Source organism: Cottoperca gobio, chromosome 7 (genome assembly GCF_900634415.1).
Source record: "Cottoperca gobio chromosome 7, fCotGob3.1, whole genome shotgun sequence".
NCBI lineage: Eukaryota > Metazoa > Chordata > Actinopteri > Perciformes > Bovichtidae > Cottoperca > Cottoperca gobio.
Genome location: NC_041361.1, coordinates 10,229,540 through 10,251,751, shown reverse-complemented (window position 1 = coordinate 10,251,751; position 22,212 = coordinate 10,229,540). Strand labels below are relative to the sequence as shown.

The window sequence follows — 22,212 nt, the reverse complement described above, 5'->3', positions numbered from 1 at the left end:
GCCTTTTATGCTGAGTTCAGATCAAAGCGAATCACCACACAAGAATGTGAAAGACTCCTAATTATCTTTCACTTACGGCAGTCTGCTGGCTCATCCGACCGGTCACCGCAATCGTCCTCCGTGTCACATTTCCACCAGAAAGGAATACACTTGTCGTTCTTGCACACAAACTAGAGCAGGAAGAGGGACATTAATCAAAGTGATGATGGGGCATTACACCAGAGCTCCTCTGCATCAACAGTGTTGACGAAGCAGGAGCAAGCTACTCTAGCAATGGGCAGCCAGCCAGAGGTCAATAGACAATCATCAGGCATAAGCAGGTCATCAAACAAGACGCAGTGAGATATGAAAATCTACTGTAGTCATTCAGTCATATTCACAATGATGATGTTGTTTACACAGCCTCCTTACCTGGCTGGCTGTACAGTTAGACATGCATGTGCGCTGATCACTGGCCAGGTAGAAGTTGGTGGGACAGGCACACTTGTAGCCTCCTCCAGGAGAGAGAAGGCAGAGGTTACTGCAGCCGCCGTTGTTCGTCTGGCACGGGTGGTTTAACACTGAGAAGATGAAAAGAGGGGAAATGTTTTAACCTCTGACCGTAACAATATGTTTATTTTTAGCACAAGACTACGGTTATGATATTTGGATAAAAAGGGAAAATAATAATTATGTGTTTGAGAGTGTAAGTGTCTTTGCATTGTTATACTTCTAAGTACTAATACAATGAGTTCTCACAAAATGTGATTTAAAAATAACTGCTCATGTATATTTATCCAAATGGTATACCATATGTTCTTAATACAAATAATATGAGTCCAAGTCTTCATTTATTAAGTGCGAACAAAGTACCGTTCTTATTTATTTTTTATATAGCCAACACCTAGGCCATAGTGCTTTAACCAAAGATTTTATTTCACAACAACAAATACTGTATACACAGCTGGTGCACAACAATGTGTAATTATGTGTACTAGGACTGACTACTACATGCTTCTTATAGAGTGCGTCTCTCACCCTCAGGCTGGCGGTAAGGATGGTAGATGTGGATGTCCATGGGCCGGTGCAGGGTGCTGATCAGGGTGGTCTTGTTGGTACCCAGAGACTTATGAGCTCTGTTGATGGATTTTGTCTCCCAGTCGGTCCAATAGATGTGCTCCTCAAACAGAGTCATGGCAAAGATGTGGGGGATGTCTTGGCTGAGAACTGCAGAGTAACAGACAAACATTAAATCACATTGTTCATGAGTTGTTAGGCACAGTAAACCTGTCGTACTGAAGCTTTCCCACCGTTATCCTAAGTAATGAATTTCTATAACTAATCAGTTCTGTGACCAACAATCCATTGTTTCCTGATGAGAAGTGTACAACCACACTATACTAGTGTCTAATCACATACTTATGAGAAACTGGTAAATACCTGAATTTTCCCATTCATAATACATGTCCCACATTTCCATTGACAATGGGAACCCTTATAATAACAACAACAACATGGTTGTGATTTTAGCAACCAAACTTTTCTCAAACAGAAACCGTTAAATCTTGCACCGTTAATGTGAAACAGAGGCAGGGTGGGGTGCATAGCTACAGCGGCTCCACTGTGTGTTATGCAGTAGGTTCTACGCCTCATTAAGCATTACACTCCTATAGCACCTTTTCTGCTCCCATATTCTTGTAATTTCATGCGTTTGCTCTCGGTATTTGAGGCTGGTGCGTTATGGAAACACATTAGTTTCTGTTGTAAAACACAGCAATCCGGGTACATCGCACACGCAAGAACACACACATGAAGCACACATGAAGCACACATGAAGCACACGCAAGAAAGCACACATGAAGCACACGTGAAGCACACGTGTGGCACAAAACACCAAGTCATTAGGTGACCATGGTTTTAGTATTGGTTATAACAAGTAAGGTGCTTTAAACAACTAAAATGTTGTTATAATGTGATTGGACTAGTTTTACAACATCAGGGTTGAACTGTGATATAAGTTGGATTAGCACAAGGCGCCCTTTGGTCAGTCCTTATCTGAATGCAAAGTCTTGTCTTGTCTGCAAACACACACACAAGGCCATGCTGGTGTTTGTATGGTGTGTGTGTGTGTGTGTGTGTGTGTGTGTGTGTGTGTGTGTGTGTGTGTGTGTGTGTGTGTGTGTGTGTGTGTGTCTCAAAGGATGGGTCAATAACTCCCTAGACAAACTAGTGGTGGGCTAACACCGCAAGCTAATAAAAGACTGTCGCATGTTCTATTATGCAATGTCATTTTGTATGGATAGCAGTTTTCCCTCCTGCATGCTTCAATCCTCTTGGAACATTGTTAAATAAAACGCTCCGAATGCTGAAAACGTGTCGGGCACTCATAGTACAATGCTCTGTCTCACAATTTGATATTTATTTATTTTTTTTAAACACAAATGTACATGCATCTACATTCTTCATCTGAGGAATGATTGGCTGCCATAGCCATTTAAGTGTGTTGAGCAGAGCTTAGGGAATGAAACAATACAGACGCCCAGCTTTGCTCCAGAATTCTTCTGCACGCCTGGTTGGCTGACAATATCCACTATTGTAGCGAGTGTGCTAAACAACAGAGCGCTGTGCGGACGTCATACATGCTAGAGGCCTCACAGTTCAGAACAAAAAGGGCTTCTGTCCCCTGGGCTTGTGCTGCAGGACTCCAGCCCAGTGGGCAACAATCTGACCTGCCTGCTTACGCTTGGTGGCTCCCAAACAAGTATGTGAATGTATGCATGACTATTTGACAAGAGGAAACTCATTTGGACAGTTGACAAGCCCATTAGCCGGACAGAAAAACCTTAATGGGCTGAATATTCAGTGTCTGCTCTTCCTTGTTTCAGTACCAGTGGGTCATAAATTGTTTCACTTTTTACTGGAAATAATAAAAACACTTTAAGCTTCCTGGTTCACCACCAGCTTTATTTAACAGAGTAAATCAATAAATGCATAAAAAATGGTGCCTTGAGTGTATCTTGTGGCATTTGAGAGCTTCATGATTTTTAATTTCAATGTTTCTACTTACTAAAAATACTTAAAAGGCACAATGAGTAGGATTTGTTAGTTGCTGTTTGTAACACAACAATCAATGCTGGCCCCTCCTCTCAGGCTCAACGAGGGTTACGGTGTGTTGCCAGTGGTTGAAAGACTCAATATTTACTCTCATTTTGGACCGAGCTTTGTCTGCTTGTTGTTTTGCCTCGCTACATTTGCCTTGACACCGTGTCCGCTATTTTTTGTAGCTTCCCTTATGGATGCGTGCACCTGGTCGCTACGTACTTTATAGATTGACGCACCAGAAACACCCCGAACACAGCTAAATGAACAGAAAAGAGAAAGTCCAGGCTGAGGGCAGGATTTCTGCCTGGATCTTTGCATGAGTCTATCCATTGTTTTTTTTTTGTTTGTTTTTAGGAAAATCCTACTCATTGTTCCTTAAATCCCACATACATATCTTATATTTCTACAGACCAATATTTAGACCAATACATACAGTCCCACACATCAGTAAGCTGCTCTAAGCAGTAAGAAAAAGGTGACTGTGTCTGAGAGTAAACTGGTCTGTTACCTGTGTGTCTGTTGGTGCCATCCAGGCTGGAAAACTCAATATAGTCCTCTCTGGCATCGGCCCAGTATATACGGTCATTGATGAAGTCCAGGGTTAGCCCATTGGGCCACGTGATCTTATCCTCTACGATGACACTTCTGTTAGTGCCGTCCATCCCGATTCTCCCAATGTGAGGGTTGTCGCCCCAGTCAGACCAATACAGGTATCTAAGCAGCAGGGTATAACGATAGTGTTACAGTTACACTAAAGTCAATCTAAATTACCTTAAATTTCATATATAGCTCAGCAGTTACCATAACCATAATATAAGCTGTTCTTCTCACCCATAGCGAACATCCACAGCCACAGCACGAGGTTCCTTCAGGCCATTGTTGACCAACACAGTCCGGTAGGCCCCATTGAGTTTTGAAACCTCGATGGTGTCCCGGCCTTTGTCACACCAGTACAAGTTCCCACCAACCCAATCCACTGCCAAGCCATCTGGGTTACTCAGGGAGGTCCGGTGCAAAACCTGCCACATCAGTCGGACACAGGGTTAGAAAATGATAACATTTGCAGTCATATCATTTCATAAAAAGGAATAAATACTATGGTTAATGTGTTGGCTGGCTTAAAGAAGGGCGTTCCGATTTCCTCACTGACCTCTATGTTGCTGCCGTTCATGAGCATGCGTCGGATCATGCTGCCCTGAGTGGTGACATCGGTCCAGTAGATCATCTGCTCTGCATAGTGGAAGTCCAGTGCCACTGCATTATTCAGACCCTGAAACAGAGGTAGGGACAGAATTAACAGGCGAATAGAGCGCTAACAATAAGAACGTCACCTTGTTGTGTTTCAGTAGGTCAAACGGAGAGCCAGTGTGTCACACCTGTTTTATAAGAGTGTAGTTGGATCCATCCAGATTGAGTTTTCTCAGGTAGTACCGGTTAGCAAAGATCAAGTAGGGCTCCTCTTCTACAAACAAATACCAGACAGAAAACATATGTGTAAGGATAGAAGTGGTTACAAGCAACCAGCCAAATGCAAAACACACACAAACATGTCTTACCTGACGTGGACTTGCAGATGGTGGGGTCATTGGGACTAAGTTCAAAGCCATCCACACAGAGACAGTGGAAGCTGCCGTATGTGTTAATGCAGCGCTGAGAACACGGGTAGGTGGTTGTGCATTCGTCTATATCCACACATGTCTTCCCGTCACGTTTAAGCTGGAAACCAGGATGACACCTGCACTGAAGGGGCCAAGAGCACAGGAGATATGTCAAAGTCTCACTTCTGACCTTTAGTCTGGACCAATGACAAGGGCCAGCCTGTGCCTGTCACAAAACCTCTGTCAGCCAACCTGATACATGTGTTGTTCTTTTCACCAACGTAGAGTGATACTAATAGTTCAACAGTCATGGAATCCAGTTGCTGCTGTTAGATAAGCTGCATAAATAGCTACCAATATCATACGTAAAATACTTGTATATATATTATAACAGAGAGCACGAGTAAAAAAACAAGCTGACATCCAATGTGTTTGTCAAATACAGTAAGTGGCATGAGCATCATCTTACCACAACGTATGGCAAAAACACTTATTACTAGTCAAAAACAGCTTAAACTGTCACTTCTCATAAGCACATCTGTGTTTTAAAAGAACTCTCACTTCTACTCCTTCGCCATCATGTGGGAATTTGCAGGATGCTAAGTATCCACAAAGGAAGTCACACACATGCAAATCTGTGATGGTGAAGTTATGTACAATTTAATGTTGTGAAAATACTGAACACAGATGCACCAGCATGAAAGGGAATCCTTTTATGGTATAAATCATTTCTTATCATTTTCAAATTAAGCTCTGACCACAGCCTCAACACCACAGACATGAGAGTTCACGCAGAGTTCAAGCTGTTCTAATACTGGCTTCTTCTTTCAAGGAAGAGAGCCAAAACATGTTTTTGTCTTACATAACTGCATGCCTGAAGTGAGTGGTTCCCAACCTTTTTACTCACCATTAATAGCACCCCATTTGTCTGTGAGGTAATTGTTTGCCTATTAGACGCATAATTTCGTGGCCAATTAAAGTCAGTGAGTTCACAAAGTAATTTGATTTGCTTTAGTTTCTCTTGAATTAGCGTGAAAAAAAGGCATTAAAACAACCAATTAGATGGTTTACCTTGAAGCCAATCTTGAGGTCATCACAGAGCTGCGAGCAGCCACTCAGCTTACTGTTGAGACACTCGTTGATGAAGCAGTTGAGCTCATCAGAGCCGTCGCCGCAGTCATCATTGCGATCACACAACAGAGTCTCATTCAAACACTTCCCATTACGGCACATGAAGGCTGACTCGTTACACGTCCTCTCTGAAAACACAGACAAATGGCATGTTACATTAGTGTCACTTTGTGGCCTTTATGAACAAGAAGTTTCTCATAGGATTCATACGTCATTATGTTGGTAGAGAAAATACAATCCAAACCTGAGTCAGTGCAGCGTGGGTTCTTAGGAGCTTCATCAGAGCCGTCCTGACAGTCAAACTCTCCGTCACACTCCCATTTCTTCTGGTTGAGGCAGCGGCCATTGGCACAGCGGAACTCATCCGGACCACATGTTGGGTATTCTACACCAGAGCAAGAGCATGTTCATCATTAACCTCAACCTCAGTTGGTCCAAAAAACACGAATCACATCCTCTCACAATCTAATTTGGTCAGAATCTTCTAGCTTTCCGCTCAGTCTTCCTGCACAATCTCTTCCAGGATCACACTCACACACACACTTACCACATTCTGGGGATTCATCCGAGCCATCGGAGCAGTCGATGTCATGATCGCACACAAAGTGCTTGGGGATACACTGTCTGTTCTGGCACATGAACTCATTCTCAACACAAGTGCTGTTGGTGTACACTGGAAGTGGAAAATAACACACTTTGGTTAATGAACATGGAACTATGTTGGGAGGGTTTGTGTGTTTTTTTTCCTTCCTATCATCACAATATTAAGAGGACAGATTTTTCCAAGGGGTTGTTTTGTAATCGTCCCACTCACTGCAGCCAGCCTTGACACTCTCATCTGCTCCATCAGGACAGTCTTTGTCTCCATCACACTTCCAGCGTTGAGGCACACACATGTGGGAGCCGGGACACTGGAAAGCTTCAGGACTGCAAGTCTTGGATTCTGTGACGACATTATGGGAAAGTTACATGATGGTATCGCGTCTGGAAATCTTACACATAAAGTCAAATAGCTCCATCGGGCGTGGGAGAAAGTACTTTTAAATTGGCGAGTGCAAGTAATATGGCACTTACTGCATTTCTGGTCCTCATCAGAACCATCACCACAGTCATCAGAGCCGTCACACACCCAGTGGCTGGAAATGCAGCGGTGGTTCCCACATTCAAACTGGGTGGATGAACAAAATTTGTCTGCAAAGGATGGCAAAGAGAGCTCAGCATTTTGGAGGAATTATTACATTTAGTCGAACAGCAAGTTTTTCCATGTGGGGAACCAAAGGAAAAACAGTCAGTTTTCTTCTGGTAACATAAGGGCACAAGAGGATAACTTTGTAGACTGACCACAGTGAGTCTCATCAGCTCCGTTCTCACAGTCATTCTCCTTATCACAAGTCCAGCTCATAGGAATGCAGCGACCACTGGGACACGCAAAGAAGTTGACTGGACATTTAAGTTTCTTTTTATCTGTAAAACAAATGGACAAAACATATTGTAGACTCTCTGACAATTCAAGAAAAGCAGAAAGCATTTTAGAAGGAGAACAAAGCAGCCAACCTGGACAGTTTCTCTCATCGGAAAAGTCTCCACAGTCATTGTTTCCGTCACACACCCACGAGGACAGATAACACAGAGTAGTTTTCTCACAGCTCTGGAAAGACTCTCCTTTTACTCCCAGGCGGAAGAAACGGGCGCAATCGGTGGGTTCTGAGAATAATGGAAAAACCAAATGTAAAGAAATCTTAACTAATAATTTCCCTCCATGTATTCTAATTCCTGTTAAAGCCTCTTTAATAATATTTTTGAGATGATTAAAGTAGATTACTTACGGCAGTTTATTTCATCACTAGCATCCTCACAGTTGACCACCTGGTCACAGCGGCTGAAGTTGGAGATACAGCTTCCATCTTTGCACTGGAACTCTCCTACTTTGCACAGGGTCACTGTGGGATGGGGTTTTCACAAATGGGGAGCAAGAGGCATTTTGATTAGGTAAGACAAAACATTGCAGTGTTATGTGGGCATAACAATTAGAACTGTGCCAAAATGTGATATCAGGCAAAAGAGGTTTCTTTTTGTATGCCTATCAAAAGCTTAACTAATGCTTTTTCAATCAGATGGAGCTATAAAATGAACAAAACATTTTTTCTTACTGTTGCAGGGCAGTTCATCCGAGTGGTCACCACAGTCATCCGTGCCATCACACCAGAACTGGTGGCCGATACAGCGGCCATTCATGCAGCGCCTGTAGCCTTTCTTACAAATTCGATTGGCTGTGGAGGAACAGCAGTTAGAGCTAGCAGAGTCCTTTTTGCCTAATCTACCAATTCACTATTTTATAAATGAAACCGATAAGCTGTACTATATTATGTATCAAACATACTACATTTCCCTCTACCCCTAAGCTCTAAATGCACATTACTTTCCCTGGTAGTAATTTGTTCCTTGGCTATTCTATAGTCACATATTAGCCCTCGTCTACCTTAATGATCTAATAAAATGTATTGTATTTTTAAACTAATTCTGAACTGCTTTAATTATGACCATAAGCTAATTATATGCGAATGATCAAATATAAATGATGACCTGATACAGCTCATTGCTCACTAACTAATAGCCCCATGAAAGAACTCACCGCAATAGGACTGCTTCTCATCAGACTTGTCCTTGCAGTGGGCCATCCCATCACAGGTCAGGCTGTAGTTGATGCAGTCGCCGTTTCCACACTCAAAGTCATCCACACTTCCACATGACACGTTCAGAGCTGGAGAGGTAGAAACATTTGAATCTCAGCAACATTCAACCTTTAAAATCAAGAGGAAAATGTTGTCTATGATAACTGAAGACTTTCTCTTACAAGAGCAGGTGTTGTCATCCAGGAGTTGTCTGTCTCCACGGCAACTGCAGTTGACCCGTCCATCGGATGTGGGAAGACACAGGTCTTGGCAACCTCCGTTATTTGATCGGCAAGGAGAAAACTCACCTGAGTAATGTATGACACAGGACCGTTAGTTTCCTTGTGAAGATTTAATTTCTATAATGATTAAGTTACTATAATCTTTCACAAAGAAAGCTTGGCCATATTTAGAGTCTGTGGAAAGTTGGCTGTAAAAGATTAAAAAAGACTCTACAGCCAACACCAGCATGGCAACATGCTCACAATGACCATGCTAGCATGCTGGTGTTTAGCAGGTATAATGTTTACCATTTCCACTATCTTAGTTTATCTCGTTAGCATGCTAACATTTACTAATTAGTATTAAAGACAAGCACAGCTGAGGCTGATGGGAATGTCATTTATTTTGCAGGTATTTGGTCACGAGTATTGGACAAATTAAATTTTGAACTGCGGAAAAGGTAATCCTGAGCAGGACATGGATATCTGTGCCAAAATGTCACAGTAATCCAGTTGTTGAGGTAGTTCACTCACTGAACTGAAGTGGTGGACTGACCAACAGACTGACATGGACATCCCGAAAGCCACATCACTATCATGAATTAAAAACACAACAGCCAGCCTTTTGGAACATGGCCAAACAAGCCGGTATAACACCATTGACACTTGTTAGAACTATGTAATCAAGAGGAGCAACCTACACAAACTTTATGGTGACTTCAGTGAATATTACTTACAGCTGTTGGTGTCATTAGCCACAGCAACGATGCCCATTGGCTGCTGAGGGATGTCAGCACGCAGCACTTTCATGTCTCCTCCTGTGTATTTGTCCGCCCTAAGGACGGCCCTCCTCACCCAGTCAGTCCAGAAGATGTAGTCTCCATACACAGCCAAGCCGAACGGGTGAACAGGCTCATTCTTCAACAAGACCTGAAGCAGAAAAACTCTGCATCATTTCACAGAACACTCGAGAGTAAGTGAACAACTCGAAGCGGCCAAAGGAAAAATGAAAGGGATGTCTTACGTAACGGCTGCTTCCATCATATTCGCAGCGTTCAATCTTGTCCAGTGTGGCGTCAGAGAAATAAAGTTTCTCAGCACGGTGATCAATGGCCAGGCCGTTGGGAGTTTTAATGTCACTGCCGATGATGGCGAGCACATTGGCTCCATTCAGAGAGGCCCTCATGATGCTTGGAGCCTGCTCATTCCAGTTGGTCCAGAACATGAGACTGTAGTGGGAGCAAACACAGGATAAGCATAATGATGTGCAGTGGGAGCTCCCAAAATGACTTTGTATAAACGTTGCGGTTGACTCAAATAAATCTACTGTTCAAAAGAAAGAAGAAAAAAAAGACACAGTATTGGAACTGGGCCCTGATACAGTGCAGAGCACCAAGATTCAATATTAATGACTCACTCCTGACACTCGTCCAGCACAAAGGCTCTGGGGTGGTCTTCTCCCGACATAGTGACCACAGTGTTGCGGTTATAGGCCACAGAGCGGCTCTGGTCCACAGTGTGGCGAGTGATGGTCGAGGTGGTGTAACTGGTCCAGTAGAGTGTATCCCAACCACGGTGGTATGCCAGGCCCTCAACTGACCCTACATCTGTGGAGCAGAGAAGGAAGAAGTTGTCCCTGTGTAAATATTATGGACCCATGACGATAGTTTTTCACACAATAGTTCCTTTGTTGTCGTGCAGCCAAAGCTGTAAAAAGCAAAAAGCTTGAGAAGCCGTTTTTATTTCACTATAAAAAATATCCACTCTCAGGGGTGTTAGTGGGAGCTTTAATGAGGACCTTCAGTGAGAATTCAACAAATCATTAACCACCGTCATAGTTTAACAAGTTGCCCCCATGGTATACTCTGAGACTTTATTAAAGAGGCAGTAGTTAATTCTTTTACATTTATCCCCATCTTCCCACATCAGTTCATTAATGGTGAAACACTGAGCAAAAAAAAAGAGAAGGTAAAAAAGAAAGAGTGAAATGGACAAATCAGACACAGAGCAGAGTATGTGCCACGCCTGGAGAGAGTTTAAAGAGTCTGTATCATCCTGTCATTTCATGGCCGGCTGCCTGCACATACAAATACAGCTCCCTGTGGACACACATTCATGGTGACTTCTTGTTCTGGGAAGAAAACTGCCACTGGAACATCTTGAGTGAATTTTAAGACATAGGCCAGGGTAAAGAAGTCAGATGTGAAAGGCAAAGATAGAGCAGCTGCTCTCGATAGCCATCGTCCCTTTGTCCCCACTCATAGTACATGCTGTACAGTAGTAATATTTTTAACTGTGGTGCCTACATGACACACAACACCATGGAAAAGGACAGTGCACTGCAGCCGTACGGGCTTCAAGGTGTGCATCCATCTGTTCTTGGTCACACTAGCAACCACATTTATGACCACTTACACACAACAATAAAAACCTAAAGGCTCCACGCTGACTGTTTGCTCTTGGCTGAAAGTCAATAATTACCCTTTAATAGATGGTTCAAATGAATGACGAAGTGCCATAATCAACCTTAATGCAGGACAATTTTAGGGCTGAATACCTTGTTAATCAAACTAAATGCAGCTAAAAGACCAGTTTAGGGTTGAATCTGGAGTCATGCAAACAAAGACAAGGTTGTGTTTTTCATCCTAAACGATCGGGTGGTGCACAACAGCAAATGAGAGAAAGCTGTACTTGGGCAGCTAATTGCTTGGGTTAAGGGAAGACGACACACCTAAACAGGGATACATAAAGTTGGTCCAAGCCGTTATTATGTAATGATGAACAGCAGTCTCTCCTCCCCTTGCCTGAATCAGCTCAGCCCTTGGCTACTATGCAAACAGGAAGACCATTTCCACTTTGAACTAAGCCTCTCCGACGATCACAGGAGTAGCGTAGTACACCAAGTAACACCTGAGAATTACTAATCTTTTGTTACTGTTCATTTTAAGATTGTTTATTGCTTATTTCTTCCTTGAACAACTGAAGGGCATGTGAATGGTACAGTACTTCTTCTGCTGGTGACATCTACAAGGTTGCAAGTCTCTGGGGAGCCTCTATATGGACAAGATGCCTCCCGCCGCGGTGACCACTTAGCATCAAGTAGCATTGACTGCTTGTTAAGTGAAATGTCTGTTAGCAACCACTGGATAAATTTAGTCTACGGTTGCCTGGTTTCAAGAAATCAATACAGCCATAGAGTAACTGCTGCAATGACACCGCTCCGGTTTTCATTTCCTTCTTCTTTGGATTATTAAGGACATGCTGATGCAGACAAGGGAAAGGCAGTGTGCAAGGACTGCTCTTTAAGGTCATGCTTATTTATTTTTTTCTGATTCAAACTGGATGACAGTAACATTTTAACTGAAGTTTTTTCTAAAACTATTACTTGATTTCACTTGACACAGAGAAGGAGCGTATCATACCTACTCATATTTAAGTAGATATCATTTCTTCAAACTACTGGGATAAAAAGGTGAAGGTGACAAATCTCTAGAGGGATTCATCCAGACAAAGAGCAGGAGGAGCATGTGTGGACTCGAGGGGTAGCCGACTTCACCACTTGACTATCTCTGGGAACTTTAAAATGAATTCTGACTGTATAATGGTAGACTGCCCATTTTTGCACAAATGATAAATGTCAATGAAGAAGTCAACTGACCAGCGCAATCTTAATTGCTATCATAATAAGAGTACTAGCTATCTTAATGGAGTGTGGTCATTCCTGTGATGAAAACTATTTAAGACATGCACTGGAGCCAACTGCTCTGAAGCTTAACGTTAACAGGCCATTAGAATAATTACTCAATAGACTTTTATATTGTGAATGCATGGAGATTTTGGAGGAGAAAGCAAACAGCAGTGGCTTTGGCCAAATGAATATGGCGGAGGAATCTTTGATGAAGACCTTTGTGCCCTTCCTGGATGGACTAATTCTGGCGACTGGCCTGGTGGGTCAAACCCTGGTCATCACCATTCTTACTGGCAGGAGGAGGAAAAAAAGTAAACCGCCGCATGGTACAGACACCCTGCTGCTGGCTCTGAGTGCTGCTGACCTGCTGCTGCTGCTCTGCCTGCCCTTCCACACCTCCGCCATTACCCTGGGCTTCTGGCCTTTCGGCAGCTTCCTGTGCAAGGCCATCAGCTTCCTGGGTGTTGCCTGCTCAGCTGCTTCAGTCTTTACCCTGGCGGCTTTGGCTGTGACACGCTACGTTACAGTGGTACACCCCACCTGGGCGTACCGCTCGAGAATGCACCGACGCATAAAGTTGACAGTAGCTCTGCTCTGGGTCCCTGCCTCTGCCTTGGCAGCGCCGCAGTTTGCCTTCCGCACGGTTACCGCCTCCAGCGCCGTGTACTGCTTTGCCTTCCTTTCTGACTTCAGCCAGCTGGTCTACAGCATTGCCCTCTTCCTGTTCGGCTTCGTTCTACCACTGGGCATCATTGTACTGATGTATGCCAAGATCTACTGTTTTCTTCGACACACACGGCTTCTGGGAAATGCTCCTCAGCTGGAGCGCTACCAGAGCCAGGTCACTCACACTTCAGCTCTCCTGGTCGTGGTCTTCACTCTCCTCTGGCTGCCCTCCTATGCACTCATGTTCTCCTTCCTTGGAGGAAGCATAATTGTCTCACCTGGCTACAAAACCATTGCCATCCTGGCCAGACTGTTGGCATCCTCAGTAGCCGTGGTAAACCCTATACTGTACGGGTTAATGTCTCAGAAGTTTAGACAAGAGTTATTAGAGCTGGGGAGAGAACGCTGGGCAACGTGCAAAAGCTGTGTGATTGGTTGCCCTGATGTGATGGGCAGGGACATGGTACAACCTTTTGAGCTGGACACAACTTCAGAAAGAGGCCAAAACTGACTGTATGGCCAGAAAGAAAACACTTCTACCTCATTGCTCACTCAACGCTCGACTATAGCTATATATTTATATGTCACTGTATGGAAATGTATGAAAGATTACATGTGCAATACTCAAACTTAAATGCAATGAACATCATTGTTATGTATTAAGGTAAAAACTGTTCATGTGTGAACTAAAAACCCCATTACTCATATTTGTACTCGCTACTTACAATTTGCTTTATTCATTTGAAAAGTTACTATGTTCATTTGACAGCAGACACAATATGATCATATCAACATCACGTCATGATTCTATTAAAAGTTGATATATGAGAATACTGATTAATTGCCAAGTCTTATCTGGAACTAATACACTCCTCTTACCTCAGATGTATTAAATTATCCATCTGGAATAAATTCTTTAGTTGGTGAATGAAAAACTAGCCATCATTTTCACAATCTGTTCAAAACAACCTCAATAAACACACTAACCCCATGTGCTTTACTTGTTTTCATTCCTTTCCTATTCAGAATTCATGTTATGAGTACTGCTTGCTAAGAACAGCTTTGGGTCCAGGGCTTTTAAATGTAATGTTTTTCTGGATGGAGTTAACAACCTTCTCTTTAATAATTTAAAAGAGTATGGGATTTAAAAGACACTTCAGTGTAGAAACAAGAAAAAACAGTGTGTGTGTGTGTGTGTGTGTGTGTGTGTGTGTGTGTGTGTGTGTGTGTGTGTGTGTGTGTGTGTGTGTGTGTGTGTGTGTGTGTGAGTGAAAGTGTGTCGTCTTCAAGTGGCAGCCCTAAGTGATGTCAATCTACTCTAGTTGAGAAGCTGCAGCTGTGTGTACATACAGTGGATCCTCCTGGGTGCTTGTGTTGTCAAAATGCGTGATGATGGCTGTTTGAAGTGTCGAAGAGACGAGGGATAACATTCAATTATTAATGGACAGGATAAAAGAAAGGCAGCACAGCTGAAATATATGAAGACAGACAGAGCGGAGGAAAAGATTTGTGAAGTGAAGTGATGAGTGATGAAGATTTTATGAAGTGTTGAAAAGAATGACAAGGGATTAATGACTCCATACTTACTGTCCACCACAATCTTGCGGTCTGTGCCATCGTCGTTGATCTGCTGGATGTTGCCAAAGTGGATGTCGCTGAAGAAGATGCGGTTGGCTCCCTTCCCTCCACCACCATGATAGTCATAGCTGAGGGCGATGACATTCTTCATGTGGTCAGGGTCCTCAAACGGCTTTATTGGCGCGTTGAGGTTTGTCTCATCGGACAGGTGGATGCTCTTCAAAATGGTACGCTCCGAGTACAGCAGGTATCCGTCATAGTCACGGCAACCGCGGTTGTTCTCTGCCAGCATGCCGTGAGCACAGGCGCAGGTGCGTAGCCCGTTGCCGCGGAATAGACACAGCTGTTCACAGCCGCCGTTGTCTTTGCAGACGTTGGTGCCTGAGGAGAGTGCGACACGTTTATGAGGCGTGTTGTTAAAACAAATAATGCGCCTTGTTAAACACAATTACAATTTGATTGATTCCTGAGGGTGTGGATTAAGTTGGACAACATTTGTATCATTGGGTGTGTGTCATGCTTTGTTTTGTTGTGAGGACCAACCAATTCAGAACATTTTTTATAATAATATTAATTTTAAAGAAAATTGTGTTTAAGTTTAAGGAGTGTTTTCTGTGTTCCCACCTTGCTGTCTGGCCCTGTTAAAGACCTTGATGTCTTTCAGCTGTACACCAATGCCAGTCCTGAGCTGCACAGCATCTGTAGCATTGTCTTTGCTGCCTCTCTTAATGGAGCCATTTGCATGAGTCCTAAACAAAGGATTCTCAATTAACAGCACGATACAATATGACATCTTCCACATGACTCAAAAGCTGTCATGCATGGTTTGATAATAGAGCAATGGAAAACGATGGTTCAATGGTTGTTTCAACAAATGATTTAACCTCTGAACTGACCTGTCACTCCAATAGATAAATTCCTCAAAAACAGATACAGCAAACATGTCCATGTTGTTGTTGGCAAGCACCAGCTCCCTGTTCTCTCCAGTCTCCAGGTTAATACGCTCAATCTTGTCGGTCCTGGCATCGCACCAATACAGCATACCCCCCTGTAGAGACGAAGCAGAAATAAAACAGTGTTGTTTATTCAGCGAAGGTCACATTTACAAAAATGTAAAAAATAAAAAAGGTATTTGGGTCCCCTCTTAATTCATAAACACATAGATATTATAGAAATCATTCCAATGCCCAGATAGCGTCTTCACTACAGCATCTAATGTTTTGTTATCGAATACTGGATGTTTTTTATGTTTGATTTTAGGTGAACATCATTGGCAACAATTATAACTTGTGGCAGCTCTAAAACGAAATTATCAGTACTTTAAAATAGTTTTAAGCTACATATATCTGGCAGATAAAGTAATATGGGGGACTGGTATTTACAGAATAAACACAACTATTTTGAATTGTGGCCACATTTAGTAGAGTTAATGACATATTTCAATTAAATCTATGAGATCACAGGGCATATACTAAACATCTACTATAATAATCAGTAAAAATGATGGATAGTTCTTGTTGCATAAAAGAAAAGCTGACCGATGGTGCAGTCACAGTATATCTGTTCAAGCTAGCAAGGAATAAGCCACCAAGGTTAATTATGACAAATGTGTTTAGGAAGGTCTTAAGTGCTATGATGTCGGCTGTGGTCCACACCTCGTAGTCGATGGAGATTCCATTGGGCCAACTGATGCTCACGTTGACCAGCACCAACCTCTCAGAGCCATCCAACCTAGAGCGCTCAATACGAGGGTACTGACCCCACTCAGTCCAGAACAGATACCTGGACACAGGGACACAAACTCATTTATTTAAAAATGCATTTCATGGGAATTTAGCAATAGTTTTGTTTTTTTTAACTACATTGCAAGTACCTGAAGGCAGCAGTATTACACAAGGCAGACATTAACTGTTGGCAGGGAGACTTACCCTTTAACTGGGTGAACAGTGATGGCTCTGGGCTTGTCCAGGCCCTGGGAAATGACTACATAGCGGAAGGAGCCATTCAGCCTGGCCACCTCGATCACGTCAAAGCCCTGGTCAGTCCAGTAAATATTTCCTATAAAAGAACAGGGATGTAAATGAGCTCTGTGGTCCTTTCTGTTTTATGGATAAGTTAACTAAAATAAGATTTAAAGTCTGTCATGACTAGACCTGCTATCCAGTCGACGGTGATGCCCTCCACCCTGCCAATGCCGTTGGTGACCACATCTTCTCTCCATGTCTGATCTCTCTTGGCCCTGCTGATGGTGCTCAGGCCCATGTCCACCCAGTAGATGGTGTCATTGTCTGAAAACAAAGAGGTCTTTTGTGTCAACCTATAAATACTCCCTTCACTGAGATAATGGCAGCTTTAAAATATCACTCAAGCAGGCCATCTAGTTCCTCCTACGTCCCTCAGTGTCACTCACCAGCGTGGAAGTCGATGCCGACAGCCAGAGAGGTGCCAGACACGGGCACCAAGGCGTCAGATTTGTCTGCCGGGTCGAGTGGGATTCCTCTGATTCCCTCATGAACAGAGTAAAGCAGGAAAGAGCCCATGCCTGCACAGAGAAGGTGCAATATGTTTTTGTTTTTCAGGGCACACTGCATTCATACTGTATGTGTGCCTGTAGCTGTGAAGCAGTGTCTTACCTTCACAGGACTGCTGTCCAGTCTTGAGGCTGTATCCAGCAGTGCACATGCAGGCCCTGGTTGTTGGTGAGGTGGGCAGACACAGCTGGGAGCAGTCTCCATTGTTGTTACTGCACAAATTGATACCCGCTAAAGGGACAGGAGAAGGAGAGGATGATAATGCTAACATTTTATCGGGTGCCCATGCCTATAATGCATAACAAACTTATGTGTTTTAATCTTCTTATAGCACTGTATTATTATAGTTATAAGCACTCATGCATATTATTAATGCTTTAGAACAATAATCCTAACACATTATAAAGCCATTTTAAATTACATATAAAGTTCAAGTATCATAACAACTTGTAATGTATTACATCTGCCTATACCTCAGGATACTTCATGGATAATGCATTATAAAAAGACTATCATTTATTACAACTATGTGAATTATAATATACTAAAATCCTTGCAAAGAAATGTCAGTGAATGACCTGAAAGTATTGTGATACTTGACCATATAAGTCAGTAATAAATGCTTTATAATGTGTTATGATTATTCGTATTATACTTTTTGACTCCTTCCAGACATTATCAAGACGTAACATTTTTTGATATTTCTTACCTTTTTGCACATCCTCATCATAGATCCTCATGTGCATCATAGGGGAAGTGTTGTTTCGCAAAACCTTCCAGTTTCCTCCGTCCTCCTTGTCACATGTTCCTATCTGGTCAGTTCCCTGGTCTGCCCACCACATCTTGTCTCCTACAGTGATGGAAATTGATTTGTATCTTTGCATATAGTCCTTTTAAAATGGGACGTAACATAATAGAAAACAGACAAGATACATTTGAAATATCCTCTTTGTCATCTTACCCATAATAGCCAGAGCAGTAGCCTTGGTAAGTTTGCCTTTAACACCCTCCAGGATCTCCAGTTTAGTCCCATCCAGCTGACAACGGTTAATGGTGCCGTTTCCAGAGCTGATCCAGTAGAGCTGCTCTTTTTCATAGTCAATAGAGAGGCCTGAGTGGAAAGAATAATGATGCTATTATAATATGCTTAATCTGTGCTTTTACCCCGGAGAGTTAAATAGAGACCCAGTATTATTTCGCAGACAGTTATTTTTTCGCAGTAGGGGGTACATCTGCTCACCTACGGGTCCTTTTTGATCGGTGAAAAGTAAGGTGCTGTTGCTACCATCCATGTTAGCCATGCTAATGTTGTCACCATCAGTCCAGTACAGCTTTCTGAGGAGGGATATTTACATTATGTGACATGAAATTTATTTTCTGAAGCAGGGCAATGTTCTACGAAAGAAGCATCCCGGTAGGAGACACAAGAGGAACATCACATGAGGAAAAACTAGTAGTCCAAGACAGAAGAAGCAGCCCGGAAAAACAGGTGTACCTCAAAAACCTTCATCAAAATGTATTGTTGTAAAGCACATAGGCAGCAAATGCTCTTGAATTTATTGAGTGACTGGGGACAACACTCACCCCAGTAGAGGATGCACCACCAGACAGTGGGGCTTGTCTAAGCCCTGGATGACAGCATTTTTAAAAGATCCATCCAGTCTGGCCACATTGATCTGCTTCTTATTGGCATCATAGCTGGTCCAGAAGAGGTTTCTGGACACCCAGTCTACTGCCAGCCCGTGAGCGTTAGGAAGGTCTGGTAAATGTAACAACCACAATAGAAAAGGTTAGGGTTTAATGAAAAGTTCAGAAAGAGATTAAAAACATTGGAATTATAGATATTCCCCTAATCGTTCTCACCAGCAGACACAACAGTCTCCACCCCTGTGCCATTAATGAAAGCTCTCTTGATTGTCTGTGTTCGGACATCTGACCAGTAGATACGATGCTCCACGGCGTCATAGTCCACCACTGTCACGTTGTCTATGTCCGGCACAGTGAAGGAGATGATGTAGTTGTAGTAGGGGTTGTCAATGTCTACACCCCGGATTTCAATTTGACGAGCATATAGAAGGAACTTGCGGGACTCTGGGAAGAAGGAAAAAAACATGTACTGAGAATAAGAAAGATATGAATCCCTTCTTTTGCATTTTTATAAAGGATTTCATATTTTTATACAAATGATGGGACGGGTGAAGTTAGAAAGGAAGTATATATAAAAAGTAAGGCAGCTGTTGCTTAAATCTAGACATTTCTCACATGATCACACTTTCAATGTTAGGAACAAAGACTTCTCTGTATAGAAACCCATGTTCTCGTGCTCAGGTTTGTCCCATCTTTAGTCTTTTAAGCACACTGTGATTAAAAGTTTAGGCTCAAGAGGGTCAAACTGACCAATCAGTAGCATGTTGCCCTCGTCGAGGCTCGATTACGTCCCACATATAACTCCGTCTCGGTCAAAGATCCATGCAGCTTCAACTCATTTTAAGAGGTGAATGTGTCGAGTTCAGTTTGGCTGAGACTCTGCTTAGCACCCTGAAAATTCCTGTGTTGAATGGGAATGCATCAGATGCCCTCTAATCCAATTATCTTTATATCTGAGATGAGGATTGTTCTGTAGAATGCTTAACATTTAGACAGACACACTTGCATACATATTCCCACAGCTACCCCTCCAAACCATCATGAACCCGTCATGAAATCACACAGCACATCATTTGTGACAGTCTTTTATATGAAATGAAATGGAATTGAGAGTGAAGAAGGCCGTGTGGCGCAAACAGAGGAGTAGTAATTAGATCTTCTGTTATAAGAGATGACAGCTAATGACGTTGATGTCACAGTCGTGAGCTGAGCACACCATAGCAGTCGTGAGAAAAGATTAATGCAAACAAAGAGCCTGTCTCTTGCACCTTGGTAACATGGATTATATATGACAGCTTTGCATGCGCACACACACTAGGTCTGATGTTTTGTTTTAAAGTAGGAGAAAAAATCTGTAGGTGTTTGTGAGTATCTGCCCTTACCTTTGCAGGTGCGTTTGTCAGGCTGGAGCTTCATGAGGTGAGGACAGGCACAGGAGAAGGTCTGGTTGAAGTTGATGAGACAGAGGTGGGAGCAAGGGCCTTTACCATCGCTGGTGGCACACGGGTTAGGAGCTGAAAGAAAGAAAAAGATGGAATGTGGTGAAAGAGAAAGACAAAAGGGGATGTATTTCCTTTAAGGCTCCCACTGCAGATAACATGTATACATTTCCAAAATCATCTTTAAATAAAAAAATACATACAAGAGGCATCAGACTAAGCCAATAGTTCAGTGAGAGATGCTATTTCCAGAGTATCACTGAGGAATGTAATGGACCTCTCTATCAGAAAAAGACTGTCTGCCAGACCTATCAACTCCGCTTGTTGCCTCATCACTGTCATTGGCATTAGTTACAGCTGTCAATCAACCATTGCCTCTCATTACAAGACTAAGTGACTCTCTGCTGGCCACACAGCCTTGGGATCCCATAACCATTGGCTACTAAAGGTGTCAGAATACTGCACAACTTTTTGTCAATCATGTGCGCCTGTGAGATCAACACATGACATTTAAGTCTCAGGAGGAGGGTTTTATTTCCTACCCAGCCGGTGGGAAATGCCAAACAGTGAGGTGACTTTTTGATCAACAAGGCAGCAGGAGGTGTCCAAACTGCTGCCGGTGTGAGGAGACAACACGTCTCGCAGTTCTGAAAGGTCAGCTGTCTTTGTAGAATAGGAGTCGTGAATCAACACGGTCAGCAATGAACTGTGAGCTCGTTCTCCTTTGAGTTAAATCCAAACTCAGTCAGCCACAGTGACAGGCGGGGGTGATTCTGAGATATGGAGGCACTCTCTCTCTCTGTCTCTCTCGCTCTCTGTCTCGCTCTCTGTCTCGCTCTCTGTCTCGCTCTCTGTCTCGCTCTCTGTCTCGCTCTCTGTCTCTCTGTGAGTGTGTGTTTCTCTTTGATCGTTTATGCATATCCATTTAGAGTGCAACCTACCCTGGGGCTGTCTGGACGGGTGATAGACCTGCAAGTCAAAGGGCTGTGTGTTGGTGCGCTGGACTACGGTGACGTTGTGTCCTGTCCATTTGTTGGCTTTGGCCAGAGTGTTAGTCCTCCAGTCAGTCCAGTAGACCTCGCCTCCATACATGGTGACAGCAAAGGGGTGGGACAAATACTCATGACCCCGCAACACTTCAATCAGCCCGGAACCGTCGTACATAGCAGAGTAGATAGCGTCTGACCTGGAGGAGGATTAAGGCAAAGATGTATAATATTTTCATATTATGGGCATCATCTTAAGTGTATGCATGTTGCTCATGTTACAAGTCTGTGTCATGTGTGTCTCACATTACATAAGCAAAGCACATCTGCATGTTTATTAAAAAGAAAATAATGGCAAGCAACAAAAACAAAGACTGAGCGAGTGGGTGATGTAATGAGTGAGTGGGTGGATGCAGTGCAAGGAGAGCACTCTGTATTCAGAGGCTACTGGCAAATGCTACCTGGCATCAATCCAGACAATGCGTCTTTCCATGTAGTCCACAGTGAGTCCGTTGGGCCAGCCACCACTGCCAGTTTCCTTGTGGATGGTGCGTCTGCCTTCACCGCTCATAGATGCTGCCTCAATCCTTGGAAGACTGGCATCCCAGTCCGTCCAAAATAGAATACTGCCAACCAAAAACAAATCAATGTGAGGAGGGATTTTCACAGATGTATTTTAAAAGGGTGGTTACAGCTTCAGAATCCCTAGATATATGCTTTTTACCCGTCACGAGGGTCGAGGGCTATGGCCCTTGGGTGCTCCACCTCCCCAGCCAGCAGGGTGGTTCTCATTGTCCCATCCAGTTTGGCTACCTCTATCTGGTCAAGATTGCTCTCCACCCAGTAGATGTTTCCAGCAATCCAGTCCACAGCCAGGCCCTCCGGAGTAGCCAGTCCATACTGGATCACCACCTCAAAACTAGTCAGGGCTGAAAGGGACACACAGAGAAAGAGGGACTTAAAACTAGGAGTGT

General features: G+C 43.2%; 1 protein-coding gene across 2 annotated transcripts in view; it reads right to left on the bottom strand.

The window, feature by feature from the left end:
- LOC115010607 (low-density lipoprotein receptor-related protein 1-like) overlaps positions 1–22,212 on the bottom strand; it is an 81,630-nt gene that overhangs the window by 11,266 nt on the left and 48,152 nt on the right. For both annotated transcript variants that reach the window (XM_029435268.1, XM_029435269.1), the window contains exons 25-63: positions 21,963–22,167; positions 21,700–21,864; positions 21,194–21,438; positions 20,196–20,327; positions 19,030–19,257; positions 18,751–18,925; positions 18,407–18,501; positions 18,128–18,277; positions 17,876–18,016; positions 17,269–17,397; positions 17,046–17,177; positions 16,789–16,923; positions 16,564–16,693; positions 16,291–16,417; positions 15,532–15,683; positions 15,260–15,384; positions 14,645–15,016; positions 10,121–10,310; positions 9,728–9,932; positions 9,441–9,633; positions 8,665–8,790; positions 8,443–8,571; positions 7,961–8,080; positions 7,637–7,750; positions 7,365–7,514; positions 7,152–7,274; positions 6,885–7,001; positions 6,625–6,753; positions 6,358–6,483; positions 6,055–6,195; positions 5,751–5,938; positions 4,638–4,821; positions 4,458–4,543; positions 4,232–4,351; positions 3,913–4,100; positions 3,590–3,795; positions 1,018–1,206; positions 412–560; positions 77–170 (exon numbers count right to left, since the gene is read on the bottom strand). In XM_029435268.1, the coding sequence (XP_029291128.1) occupies positions 77–170; positions 412–560; positions 1,018–1,206; positions 3,590–3,795; positions 3,913–4,100; positions 4,232–4,351; positions 4,458–4,543; positions 4,638–4,821; positions 5,751–5,938; positions 6,055–6,195; positions 6,358–6,483; positions 6,625–6,753; positions 6,885–7,001; positions 7,152–7,274; positions 7,365–7,514; positions 7,637–7,750; positions 7,961–8,080; positions 8,443–8,571; positions 8,665–8,790; positions 9,441–9,633; positions 9,728–9,932; positions 10,121–10,310; positions 14,645–15,016; positions 15,260–15,384; positions 15,532–15,683; positions 16,291–16,417; positions 16,564–16,693; positions 16,789–16,923; positions 17,046–17,177; positions 17,269–17,397; positions 17,876–18,016; positions 18,128–18,277; positions 18,407–18,501; positions 18,751–18,925; positions 19,030–19,257; positions 20,196–20,327; positions 21,194–21,438; positions 21,700–21,864; positions 21,963–22,167 (6,105 nt within the window). The remainder of the gene's footprint in view (positions 1–76; positions 171–411; positions 561–1,017; positions 1,207–3,589; positions 3,796–3,912; positions 4,101–4,231; positions 4,352–4,457; positions 4,544–4,637; positions 4,822–5,750; positions 5,939–6,054; positions 6,196–6,357; positions 6,484–6,624; positions 6,754–6,884; positions 7,002–7,151; positions 7,275–7,364; positions 7,515–7,636; positions 7,751–7,960; positions 8,081–8,442; positions 8,572–8,664; positions 8,791–9,440; positions 9,634–9,727; positions 9,933–10,120; positions 10,311–14,644; positions 15,017–15,259; positions 15,385–15,531; positions 15,684–16,290; positions 16,418–16,563; positions 16,694–16,788; positions 16,924–17,045; positions 17,178–17,268; positions 17,398–17,875; positions 18,017–18,127; positions 18,278–18,406; positions 18,502–18,750; positions 18,926–19,029; positions 19,258–20,195; positions 20,328–21,193; positions 21,439–21,699; positions 21,865–21,962; positions 22,168–22,212) is intronic.